Consider the following 13,653-nt stretch of genomic DNA (forward strand, 5'->3'; position numbering starts at 1 on the left):
AAAATCACATGCTTAGTCACAAATTAGTTACAATGTCAGCAATACTCTATGGTTTTTTCGAATCACACTTTTATCACTCCGCCAGGAGACTTAAGGAGGTCTAATAAAGCAAATTATGTGTTTTAGTTTACAAAATGGCGAAAAGCGCCTACTACGATTCCATTGTTGAGGGCCAGCTTGTAGCAGGAATTCATGTGGCTTTTTTTTAAATGTTATGTTAGATCATGGCCTACTGGTGAGGAGTGCTGACTTATAGAGAAATAGGAAGAGTCAGGGTGATTGGTGGTGCAGTGGTCCCTGCAACTTCAAGAAGGCCTTGAATTGGTCTTCAATGGTAGCAGATTCCTACAAAAAATAATGTCTTCCCAGAAATGTCAGTTGCATGCAAGTGCAATCATACAAGCATTACCCTCTAATAATAAGGGTTTGTTGCCGACTTAAAATACTGTCTGGCATATCTATTGGTGTGCATGACATGCCCTGCCTATTGTTAGTGGCTGGGATCTTAGAAGAACCAACTTGCATCTGTGCTTGTCTGTCATTGTGGAAAACTCAGAAGGTCAGTTCTAGGGGAGCTAGCGGTGGGAGTAAGGAATCATATTTTCCGTCTTCTGGGGATACACTGACCTGAATAGTTTCAGTGAGCTTGTTGCAAATCTACATTTTTTTTAAGTCCCTTGTGCGATGAAACATAACTGGATTTCTTTCTCTTGCTCATTGTGAGGAGAACTAATTGCCAAAATCTTCAAATCATAGAATACATAAAATATTGACATACAGATTGTGGAAGTATGCTAAGTTTTCAAAATATTAGCCCCTGAACACAGCAGATCTGCTACACCACTCCTCAACTTCTGCAAGAAGTGGAAGACCTGGTTGTTCAATTACGAGCACCTCCAAGCCACGGTGTTGCTCCAGCACCTGGATACCCACAAGGGTGATAAGCTGCACCATACAAATCAACCTAACATAACATAAGATACCACTCATATTTGAAAATATTGTGCTCAGCAATTATATTGAACTCTCAGTTTAATACAATAGATGGCATAATTATTTTTCACTTGTAGTAAAATACTTACAGGTGCTCTTCCAACTTCTTTTTCAGTAAAAGCGACTAAAAGAGAAAGGAAAGCCAATTACAAGTTAACTACTGTTCACGATGAAAGATTTGTTTAGAGTAAGTACCAGAAACATTAGTTTAAAAAAGTTAACAATGACACATCATTTTGGACGGTTACAGTGTTAAATATTCTGCAATTGTATGCAAAATAAAATCATATGCCATCAGACAGAGGATTTCACTAATTTCCAGTTCTGCAGTAAGGATACAATATATACCATATTTATTACGGATTGTTCATCATTCCATCACAAGTCAACCTATTTAGTAATAAATAAAACCCATTCATTATTTTGTAAGCTACTAATGACCAGAACTACAGCTAATAACTCGTATCGAATATCATCCAAAGACACAAATGTTCTGATTGCTTTTCTGAAAGGGAAAAGTTCTTCAATACATCTCACTGATTCTGGGAGCATATACAATGTAACGTTTGGAATGGCAGGAATTACCTTCCCCCTACATTTTTCCTTATACTTTTTAGTGGTAAGGGAAACGTCTTTTGCAGGCTGAGCCCAAAGTAATTAAATATGGCAGGCTACCTGTCACTTTTGAGGAGTTACATTAATATTTGGAACCTTTTATGGACACACCATTTAGTGGATAAAGGACCTGATCCAAGAGATCGTATTTAAATTCTTTCAACAAGTACAAGGATTATTGGTATAGCCATAAAAAATTGCAAGCTGAGACAAAATTTTAGCAACGTTACTGTATGGTTTAATTATATGATGTACTGAGTTTAGGCATGAATGCTTTGATGAGGTGATTTTCTTTCGGCAGATGTTTGCCGGTATTCAGGTTGTGCACAAAGGGCACTTAAAGTCAGCAAATGCCTTTGCTCTCCAATGTGATATATTGCTTGGTAAGGTATGCCTTGACCACAAACTATCTGGCAATAGAAACAATGCTCTAGATATAACATTTTACATATGTAACCTGCCATTGGGACTTCATTGGCGAGCCCGTTATGGATCTTAACATTATGAAAATAAAAGTTCAAATTAATGATATCCAATTGGTCTCACCAATTTGGTTAATTAAAAGCTCTATTCCGAGTATAGTTCTGCCAACACTATTATTCAAACTATTTGGTTGTCATCATCAAAATACTAAAGGAAAAACATGATTTTGCCTCGTATTGGAAAACATATATACAAATCACTGTGACAAATCTTTAAATCACTCAACAAAAATTCCTTTTCTATTATTTCTTCCTTAAAAAGTTAATATTTTGAAAAATAATTTAGTTTTAAGGTTTACAAGTAAATCATAAACCCATTAAATAAAGCAACATCTGAAAAGGGACCTAATTACAAGTGAATTATTAATCTTCCATGAAATTTGCAAATGGGAATATTGAAGAAAACCGACATATGCACATGCCTGTATTAAAAAACGATTGAGTGTGCCTAATTTACTCAGTGTGTAAAATCTATACTGTGTACACCTTGGCATGTTAAGCCCAACTGGCAATGTTAGGATGTTCTCCAACCCAAATATATCCATTATTAATGCACTAAGATGTGCTCTTACATTTGGGTATTGCTAACTATGCCTTTTTGTCAAGTCTTAATTAGTGCTGCTATAGAGGAAGGAATAATTCTGATATCTATCCGATTGCATTCAGTCTGTAGCACAAGTTACTACTTGTGTAACGATATATCTGTACGAGACATTAGTTAGTGATAGATTCCTTACCTTGGAATATCCCCAGGCGTCAGACTGGATCCAGAAACTTTTGCATAGCAGTACCCTTGCGCGTCGGTAGGCGTTGTCTGCGGCTCCACGTCCGTCGTCGGCGTTGTGGGTGCCGTGATGACGTCATCGGAGTACTTAGACGCCGCCTCCGCGTGCTGACGTCAGTTCTTAGACACGGCTTTTCCACGCCAAAAATGAAGCGCTATGCCAAAAGCCAACACTGGTGCCATGAAACTAGGGCCCTGAAAGGCAATGACCTTAACCCTAGATATCGGTTCGCAGAACGGGGAGGATGGGTGGGTCGGTAAGGAATCTATCACTAACTAATGTCTCTTACAGATATATCGTTACACAAGTAGTAACTTGTGCATCTGAAAGAGACACGTTAGTGATAGATTCCTTACCTTAGAATAGATACCCCAGCAATACCAACCCCGTGGTGGTGGGTCTGTGAACCAATAATCACACCAGAAAGTCCTGGAGGACGGAACGGCCAAAGAAGCCATCCCTCCGGACTGGACTGTCCAGGCAATAATGTCTTGCAAACGTGTGCAGCGAGGCCCACGTAGCTGCCTGGCAAATGTCCTGCAAGGGCACACCTCGGCCCAAAGCAGTTGTAGTCGCTGTGGCTAGAGTGGAATGAGCCCTCAGCCCCACAGGGGGTTCCTTCTTAGCCAAGGAGTAACACGCCATGATACACAAGATGATCCACCGCGAGATGGTCCGCTTGTGCACCTTTCTTAGCGCCCACGTAACCAACAAAGAGTTGGTCATCCACCCGGAACTAGCGTGTGCGATCCAAATAAAATGAGAGCGCACGTTTTGGGTCCAGCCGGTGGAGCCTCTCTTCCTCTCTCGAGGGATGCGGAGGCGGAAAGAAGGTGGGCAAGGTGATAGATTGCCCAATGTGGAAGGCCGTGACTACCTTGGGTAGGAAGGAGGGCCTTGTCCGTAACACAACCTTGTCCGGATGGACTGAAAGGAAAGGAGGTTCACAGGATAGAGCCTGGAGCTCACTAACTCTCCTGGCAGAGGTGATGGCTACCAGGAAGGCAGTCTTCAAAGAGAGAAGGCGAAGAGGGCAGTTGTGAAGTGGCTCAAAGGGAGCGCACATCAGAAATGTAAGAACCAGGTTCAAGTCCCACTAAGGCATCACGAAGGGAACAGGAGGGAACGTATGTGTGATGCCTTTCAGGAATCGATTAACGATAGGGGACTTGAACAAAGAAGGTTGATCAGGCAGCCTCAGAAAGGCTGAAAGACCAGAAAGGTAGCCCTTGATAGTGCCCAGAGCAGAGCCCTGCTGGGCAAGAGAAAGAAGAAAGAGGAGAACCTCAGAAAGAGGGGCATTGAGGAGATCCACAGCCTTTGCTGTGCACCATGCCACAAATCTGTTCCACCTGCAGGCGTATACCGACTTTGTGGAGGGACGCCTGGCTGCCAGAATGATGTTGCAAACTTCAGGAGGCAAGTCAAATGGCCTCAACTGTCGCCGCTTAATCTCCAAGCATGGAGGTGGCGACTGGACCGGTTCGGGTGGAGGACCGTCCCCTGCTGCTGCGACAGAAGGTCCTCCTGAAGAGGCAGACGAACCGGGGGATCGACTGACATACTGAGTAGCTAGGGATACCAGTACCTTCGTGCCCAGTCCGGAGCCACAAGGATGACTTGTGCCCGGTCGCGCCTGATCTTCTTCAGCACTCTGGGCAGAAGTGGTATAGGCGGAAAGGCGTACAACAGACCGCAACTCCACTCGCGACGGAAAGCGTCTACGAGCGAGTGCCGCCTTGGAAATTCCAACGCGCAGAACTGATGACATTGCGCGTTCTCTTCGGTGGCGAATAGATCTAACCAAGCCTCTCCCCACTGCAGAAAGAGATCTTGCTCCACGTCCGAGTTCAGACGCCATTCGTGATCCATCATGCACCGGCGACTGAGTTTGTCCGCCCTGGCGTTCAGAGAACCGGCCAGGTGTTGAACCACCAGGGTCACGCCCTGATGTTCCAGCCATTGCCAGAGGCGCAGAGCCTCCTGGCAGGGGGTCCACAGCCGCACCCTGTTTGTTGCAGTACCACATGGCGGTGGTGTTGTCCGCGAACACCTGCACTACAGTCCCCCGGACAGAGGGGAGGAATGCCTTCAGTGCTAGACGAATCGCCCGTAGCTGCAAAAGGTTGATATGGAGCCGGGATTCCGCCGGACACCAGAGGCCTCTGATCTCCGCCTCTCCCATGTGGCCTCCCCAGCCCTGGAGTGACGCGTCCGTCACAACCACGTGCTAAGGTTGGGGAAGGGAGAGGGATCTGCCGCAGACCCAATCGCGGTCCGTGAGCCACCACGACAGCTGTCTCGCAATACCCTCCGAGATCAGGACTTGGTCGGACAGGTTGCCCTGATGCTGGGCCCACTGAAACTTCAGGTCCCACTGCAGAGCCCGCATCCGCCATCGGGCGTGATGCAGCAGAAGTATGCAGGAGGCCTTCAGCCCCAGAAGCCGCAGTGTCAACCTGACCGAGACTCAGGATAAAGGCTGAAAGATCGGAATCAGAGCCTGAATATCCCGAACCCGCTGTTAGGGAGGATAAACCCGAAACTGCGCAGAGTCGAGAACCACTCTGATGAAGAGGAGCTTCTGGGAGGGGCACAGGTGTGACTCGGGTACATTGATGGAAAACCCCAGCTGGTGCAGGAGGTCTGCCGTCGTCTGGAGGTGGCGGACTACTGACTGGGGCGAGCCCACCTTCAACAACCAGTCCTCGAGGTATCAGAAGACTGAAACCCCTAACCTGCGGAGATGAGCTGCGACCACCGCCATCACCTTCGTGAACACCCGTGGGGCGCTGGTAAGGCCGAAGGGGAGCACGGTAAACTGAAAGTGCTTGTGGCCTACCGTGAACCGCAGGAAGCGCCGGTGGGTCGGCAGGACGGGGATGTGGAAATAAGCGTCCTGCATTCCAACGCTACCATCCAGTCTCCTGGGTCCAGGGCAGCTAAGACCTGAGCCAGTGTCAGCATTTTGAACTTCTCCTTCCGGAGGAATCCGTTGACGTACCGTAGGTCCAAGATATACGGCGTAGGCCCCCTTTGCCCTTCTTGGGTACCAGAAAGTAGTGGGAGTAGCAACCACACCCTACTTCTGGCCCAGGAACGCGCTCGATGGCCTCCTTGGCCAAGAGGGCCTTAACTTCCTCCTGCAGAAGTCGCGAGTGATCCCCTGACAGGCGGTGGTATTGAGGTGGCATGGCTGGAGGGGTCGCCTCGAAGGGGAGGGACCCCCCTTCGGACGATTTGCAGCACCCACCTGTCCAACGTGACCGTGCGCCAGTGGAGGAGGTGAGGGCGAACCCTGCCCCCCACTGGCGTCACATGGGCCTGAAAGCACGGACTAGGAGGGTTTTGAGGCGGATGCTGCAGGGGTAGGTGTGGACTGGCCTCGCCGTTGTCCCCGACAGCCGCCACGGCGGTTTCCACGGCCGCCACCGCGTTAGAAATTAGTCTGCGGTGCGTGGCTGGCAGCACGTGTGGGAGCGCCCCTTCCTTGGTCACGAAAGGAGCAAAAGGCACCCGTTTGCTGGCGCGGGGCCGAGAGGCCCAAGGACTTGGCCGTAGCCCTTAAAGCGCTCAAGCGCATGGTCTGCTTTGTCGCCCAAAAGGCGACGGCCATCAAACGGCATGTCCATGAGAGTATTCTGGACATCGGCCGAAAAGTTGGCGGACCTCAACTAGGCGTGGCGACGAATCACCACAGTTGTTGCCATCGCTCTGCCCAGTGAGTCGGTGGTATCCAGCCCACACCGGATGGAATAGCGTGCTGCATCTCTACCCTCCGCAAGGGCTTGGGTGAGTTTAGCTTTGACCTCCGCCGGGCATTGTGGCAGCACGTCCGCAACCGTGTCCCACAGAGAGTGGGTGTAGCGGCCCAAGAGGCATGCAGTGTTGGAAGACCTCAGTCCCAAACTCAGGGAGGAGAATACCTTCTTGCCGTATTGCTCATACCTCTTGGATTCCCGATCGGGTGGAGCCGACGGGAATGCGGTCTGGGAGTTGGAGGCCTGGATGACCAGGCTCTCGGGGTTGGGGTGGGTGGACAGGAAACAAATCGCCCGGGGCCGGGCGGTGGCGTCTGGCCATGTTCCAATCTACAGGCGGACCTGTAGCGGGCCTGGACCAAGTGCCCAAAAGAACATCAGTCAAGGCCTCATTAAACAGCAGCAGAGGCTCGGCCGAGCTTGACTGCGGTTTAAGGACCTCAGTGAGGAGGTTAGTCCTCACGGTCGCGGCGGGGAGCTCAAGGTCCAACGCCTTGGCCGCCCGCGTCAACACCACACTGTAGGTTGCCCCCACCTCCGTAGCCACGGTAGGGGGTGACTCAAAACCAGTGTCTGGCGAAGTGTCCAGACCACTGGCATCCCAAGTTCACCTGTCCAGTCCTGCTGGGACTGACACTCCTGTGTCAGAGGGTCCTCGACCCCTCGCAATACTCCTCATCACCCATGTCCTGAAATTCAGGGTTGTCAAAAGATGGGGCCGGTTCGTTGAAGCAGAACTCTCCAAGCGGCGTTGAAAGCGGCGCCCAGCGGCGCCGTTCCGACGCCGGAACCGGATCAAGGGAGGCATCGGGGACAGCGTCGCCAGAAGGGGGCGCCGGAGGTGACACCCGAGTGACTGGCGCTGGTGAGGTCGATAGGTCAACCGGTGACGACCCGGAAGCGGATCCAGCAGGGCCCTGCGGCGCCAGGCCCGAAGGCGTCTGCGGCGTCGGGGCCGAAGCACCCGCCGGCGTCAGGGCCAAAGCACCCGCCCCACTAGGGCCCCCAGACGGGTCCACTGGGCCCTGCGGCGCCGCGGAACCCGTCGGAGGAGAGAGGGACCTCATGGCCATGAGGAAGAGCTCGATCTCCTTCGGCGTCGCTTGCTGCCCAGGGACCGGAGGGTATGGGGCAGGTCGCGACGCCAGCGACTCTGACAGAGCCGCATGGGCGGTGTCACCCGAACCCACGGCCGTGTCACGCGAGCGTCTGGGGGAGTAGGAAGAGTGATGGCGTCTCTTCGACTTCTTGTGCTTACCTGATGACTTCGAGCCTGAAGAGTGATGTCGACTCCCAGAGCTATGATGACTGACCCCGCGACAGGTCCTTCGACCTCCATCCGGACCAGGACCTCTCGCGGCGCGGGGCAGACTGCCGCAGCTCGAGCCGCTTGCGGGACAGCTCCCGCCTAGCTTTCGAAGTCAGGGCTCGGCAGTCTGGGCAGGCCTTGTCGTCGTGGTCGATGCCGAGACAGTGAAGACACCGGCGGTGAGGGTCGGTTACCGACATCAGTGGGTCGCAGTCCTCACAGGGTTTAAAACCTGGCATCCCTACCGGCACCGTTCGAGTCGAAGAATTGAAAAGGATCAAAAGGGATGCTAAAAAGTTTAGTCAAAAGTGACTAAGGTCCCACTTTTTCCGGATCTGCGCTGCTGGCGCGGAAAAAAGAACTGACGTAAGCGCACGGAGGTGGCGTCTAAGTACTCGGACGACGTCATCACGGCGCCCACGACGCCGACGACGGGCGCGAAGCCGCAGACGACGCCTACCAACGCGCAAGGGTACTGCTACGCAAAAATTTCCGGATCCAGTCTGACGCCTGGGGATGTTCTAAGGTAAGGAATCTATCACTAACAAATGTCTCGTACAGATATATCGTTACACAAGTAGTAACTTGTGCTACAGACTGAATGCAATCGGATAGATATCAGAATTATTCCTTCCTCTATAGCAGCACTAATTAATACTAACCTGTTTCTTTCAGATAAAGCTTACTTGCTTTGAAAGAAAAAGCCTACATTTCAAGCAATGTTCCCTCCAATTTTTTTCCTCTGTGTGCGGCAGTGTAGGGTCTCTGTGCGCTGCAGCCATGGCAATGTGCGCCAGGAACCAGACCGTGCGTGTGTGCGGCGCCAAATATCCCTCCAAACTTTTGCTTATAAATCTGAAACGATGGTGCATTTCCACACATACAGTGTCACGTTAAACTATACTGTGTTGTGTGGTTAGGTTTGCCGTAATTGTTAGCTGACAAAATAGCAAATACAAGTTAAAAGCACTTAAAAAGTATTTTAAAGTTGTGTAAACTAATTACATCAGTGGTACTCATAGTACGGCCCACGGGCCGCCAGCGGCCTAGCAGGCCTTCATTGGCGGCGCACGCACCTTGCCTTGTCGTTTCTAGGCAAAGTGGAGATGCATGGGCTGTAAGAAGGTGTGAAAAAAACAACAAAGCCTCATTAGCAAGTAAATGGAAGCCCTGTGAAGTACTCCGGTACAGCTGTGTGCGCACCCAGGAAGCTGTCTCAGCCCGGGCTGCCACAAACGAATGGGTAAGTGGGGGGAGGCTGGGGCTTAAGCCCTTTGAGCCCAATGGGCATTGCACGCCTGGATGTAAGCCCATTCAGAATTTGGACAGATAGGGACAGAGACAGACAGATAGAGACAGAGAGGTAGAGAGAGAGAGAGAGAGGAAGGTAGAGGGAGGGAGGGCAGTGGAGGGAGGGAGGGAGAAGGGGGTAGAAGGTGGGAGGGGGAGGTAAGGGAGTGGGGGTAGATGGAGAGGGAGATAGAGGTAGAGGGAGGTAGAGAGAGAGGGAGAGGGAGGGGCAGAGGGAGGGAGCGGGAGGTAGCGGTTGAGGGAGTTAGAGAGGGAGGGACGAGAGGGAGGGACAGAGAGGGAGAGGGAGGAACAGAGAAGGAGAGGGAGGGACAGAGGTAGATGGAGAGGGAGGGACAGCGAGGTAGAGGGAGGTAGAGAGAGGGAGGTGCGGAGCGAGAGGGAGGTAGAGAGGGAGAGGGAGGGACAGAGAGGTAGAGGGAGGGAAAGGGTGGGAGAGGGAGGTAGAGGGGGAGGGAGAGGGAGCTAGAGGAAGAGGGAGCTAGAGGGGTAGGAGAATGAAGAAGGAGAGGGAGAGGGAGGGACAGAGAGGGTGAGGGAGAGGGAGGGACAGGGGTAGAGGGAGGGACAGAGCGGGAGAGGTAGGTAGAGGAGGGAAAGGGAGAGCTAGGGAGAGTTAGCTAGAGGAAGAGGGAGGGACAGAGAGGTAGAGGGAGGAAAATGGAGAGTGAGGGAGGAAAATGGAGAGTGAGGTAGAGGGAGGGACAGAGAGGGAGAGGGAGGGATAGAGAGTTAGAGGTAGGCAGAGAGAGAGGGAGGTAGAGGGAAAGGGAGGGAGAGGGAGGTCAAGGGAGGGGCAGAGCGGGAAAGGGAGGGAGATAGAGGGAGGGAAAAGGAGATAGAGGGAGGGAGAGGTAGAGTATTTGCTACTTCTGTGGACATTGTGGACAATGTGCAGCCTTTAATTTTAAACTTTTGTGCATTCTAGGAGCAAATTTGAATGTTTTCAGATATGCTTTTGTCCTACCCTAACAAGGGTGTAAATGTTGATTTAGGTATATCACTGGTAGTAAGGTCAACATGTCATGTCTTAATTTCGGAGGTCGGTTGTGGGGTAGAACATTAGCATCAAACAGCCCGAGCATTGTTCATAATAAAATCAGTGTTGAGGCAATGCTATCGTTTTTAAGAGAACAATGAGACTGTTTTTATTAACCATATTTTGCTTAGTAGTAAAGAGTATAGCCCTCATATGCTAGAGTCTGCATCAGAGCTATCGGATACTTTTTTAGGTCAACACAATACTTCCTAGATTACATTCCACATCACTTATACCACTACATAACACACCATAACACTCAACTCCGCGCTACTCCATAACAATGCACTCTACTCCAAGTTAGAAGGCTTCACTCCACGCCACTTTGCACCAGTAACTTTTAGCCATACTGGATAGCAGCCACACTGCTGTAAAACATGGCTAAGACATATTGGCAAAGCTGTAGGCGAGATCTATTGGCTATGCCAGTGCTTTTTGTTTATAGTTAAGCATACATTATAGGATCTCCTTCATATTTTGTCACTTTTGATGTCAATACCAGCTGAGTAACAGGAGTTTTAAATTCATCACTGCACAAATGGACCATCTCAGTCTCCTTGCCCACTCCGTCTTGTTTATTGCTCTCTATCAAGGGTAGACCTTTATTAGAAGGAGAGTTGACTGATCTTTTTCCGCACAGTAACTACAAGTTAAAGGCATTCAATGCTCTATTCTTTCAATCTCCATTCTTTTTCGTTAGTATACTGCTGATTTTCTTCGTGTTGTCTGGTACGTTGTTTTCAGATTCCTGGGTACGTTGTGGTAAATAAATAATTTCTGAATGGCCTTCAAGGCGATGTGGTTCATTAAAAAAAACGATGTCCATTCAGTGCCAATAGGATCTCGTTTTTTCCCATTAAACGTTTAATTAAAAGGTTTTGCTTTCAACTTAAGTTCAGTTCAAGATCTAAAGAAATCTGGCCCTGGTTTAAGTTTCATCCGCTTCCCAAGTCGAATTGAAAAGTGTCTCATCACTTCACCGTTGCAGTGTTTCATTGTCATCTTGTGTTAACAGAAGCAGTATAGGTCCAGACGATTTTGACATTGCCAGTTTATAGTTTTTTCGAGAAAGTCAGAATTGTTTTTTGAACAGATACGTACCTATGGCTCTTCTTCCTAATACTCATCAGAATGGGAAAATTGTTCTATTGCGTTAATTTGCTGCAATTGACATGTAAACCTTTCTTGTCACTACTGAAAACCGAAATCTTTGGACTGTAGTCTTCATATTTTGTGCCACTATGAACTATCTGCACTACAGTTTGGTTTAAACAGAGTGCAGTTGTAACAAATAATATTGTCATGATCATGAGGGAGGCACTGCTTGCTGACATCATGCAAGCCTAACTTAGGTAATATCATTTACACAGTAGGCAGACAGAAAATGAAACATCCTGAAAAGACAGACACTAAACATAACCCTGTTTTCTCGCAGCACGTTGGAAAAAATTGTCTTCATGTCAGTTTTCAGTGTTTTTTAGATTCTCTGCACTTTTTTGCTCATGTTCGATTTTCTTCTTTCAAGGGTAGCTATAAACTCTTTCTGGGACTGATAGAGGAAAATTATTTCTGTTTGTGATTTGGATAGTGCTTCTGAATAGTATGGTGGGAAATATAAACTGAAGCTAATGGGCACTAAGTAGGGAACCCTGGCCTTATGGGCAACCTTTTTATTAAATATACAGACTGCACCTATGGCCAATGCAAAATTATACTTTTTTTGAATGCTTTTTCCTCACCAACCTACCAGCTGGTGGAACGATGCATAGCATGGGAATCCTGATTGGAATCACACTGCAAAGTATTCACAGCCTCAGCCACCAAGCACCCTTGTCATGCTTCATCTTATCTTCATCACTCAATGATGCTACAGTCCTGCTCTTCCCACCGACTTACCATGCCCCCAAATCCGTTTTGTTCATCTTTTTTTTCCCTGTTCATCAAATTACTCCAGTACACCATGTACTCGTTAATCATACCTTTTTTTTTTATTACTGGCTTATATAATTTACTTCACTCCCTAGTCTGACAGTTACTCTAGGCTAACCCTGATCCAGATTTTATAATTTTTTGACTTAAAGCCAATTGCTGTTGACTGACAGTTGCCCTTAAACTGAACAGGGTTACGATTAAAATATTAGTGCAGCAATATCTACTGGAGGGGGGGGGGAAGCATACTCAAACTGCTCCTTCTGTGGACATTGTGGACAATGTGCAGCCTTTAATTTTAAACTTTTGTGTGTTCTAGGAGCGAAGTTGAATGTTTTCGGATAGGAAACGATGACTTGTCTTGCGGCATTTTAAATACATGTTCTTCCAAAGCTATTGCAGCGTTTTTAAATAAAGTTGCTTGCACTTGCCTCTCCCCTTTCTTTCTTTCCTCTATGTTCGTCGCTCCTTTCTCTCTTTCTCCTTTCATTCTACTTGTTCACCCATCACCGACCTCACCTCGCTCCTCGCAATCTTAATCTCTGTCACCTATTTCTGAATGAAGAGGCTCAGAGGTCAGGGCAGGGCAGAGGCCCAGCTGGGGCCACTTGTGCACACTGCACTACTTAAATGTAACGAGAGAGAGGCTCTGCTATGTGTGTCAGGAAAAGACAGGCTGAATGTGATTGGTTGTGAATTTCGATTATGCAGATTTTTAAAGCAGTGAGTTACCCAGGATTTACTGAGAAGGCTTTATTTCAAAGAATGCGTCTGCCTGTACATCTTTAGATAGTTAATTTGTGGTGTTATACATCCCTATGTTTTTGTTAGAGTTGACGATGTTGAAACTTTTGATACTGTATGTAAGAAGGGTTTTTACTTTTTCTGTCTGTGTGAGCTGCATTCGTCTGTTTCAACACCCTAGTATCAGATACTGTTTCCATAGGAAGTAAATAGGTTCTATAGTTTGTGGCCTTCTCAAACTGCGAGGAAGAGTATTAATTTCACGAATGCCGCGTGTTTGATACTCTGCATTACATTTCTAACAGTGCCCAGCTGCTGGTGTGCATTGCAAATAGCACAAGTACTAGTACATATCCCTCAGCTGTGCACTCTAAGAACTGTCAGCCTCCCGCAAAAAAATTGCATTTTTTCGCACCGCTCGCATTTGTGGCGCGAACGGTATTGCAGGGAGTGCGCGGTAAATACAGCTCACTGCGCGCTTAGGGTGACCTCTGTGCGCGCGTGCTCACCCGCGCAGCTTATTGGGAACAGTGATCTCAAGTATAAAGACAAGTTACACCAAGAACAAACAATGAAAAGATAGGACTCTGAAGACCACTGCCTTTCTCAGAAGTATCTTAACCCTGCATCAGCTTGACTCCCAAAAAGATTAACACCATCAAATTGCAAGTCGACTGGACAACCT

At 48.5% G+C, this 13,653-nt stretch overlaps 1 protein-coding gene across 3 annotated transcripts in view; it reads right to left on the bottom strand.

Annotated features, from left to right (window-relative positions):
- HOOK3 (hook microtubule tethering protein 3) overlaps positions 1 to 13,653 on the bottom strand; it is a 1,217,139-nt gene that overhangs the window by 226,559 nt on the left and 976,927 nt on the right. For all 3 annotated transcript variants that reach the window (XM_086961833.1, XM_086961832.1, XM_086961834.1), the window contains one exon: positions 1,083 to 1,117. In XM_086961833.1, the coding sequence (XP_086817959.1) occupies positions 1,083 to 1,117 (35 nt within the window). The remainder of the gene's footprint in view (positions 1 to 1,082; positions 1,118 to 13,653) is intronic.

Source organism: Lissotriton vulgaris, chromosome 3_1 (genome assembly GCF_964263255.1).
Source record: "Lissotriton vulgaris chromosome 3_1, aLisVul1.2, whole genome shotgun sequence".
NCBI lineage: Eukaryota > Metazoa > Chordata > Amphibia > Caudata > Salamandridae > Lissotriton > Lissotriton vulgaris.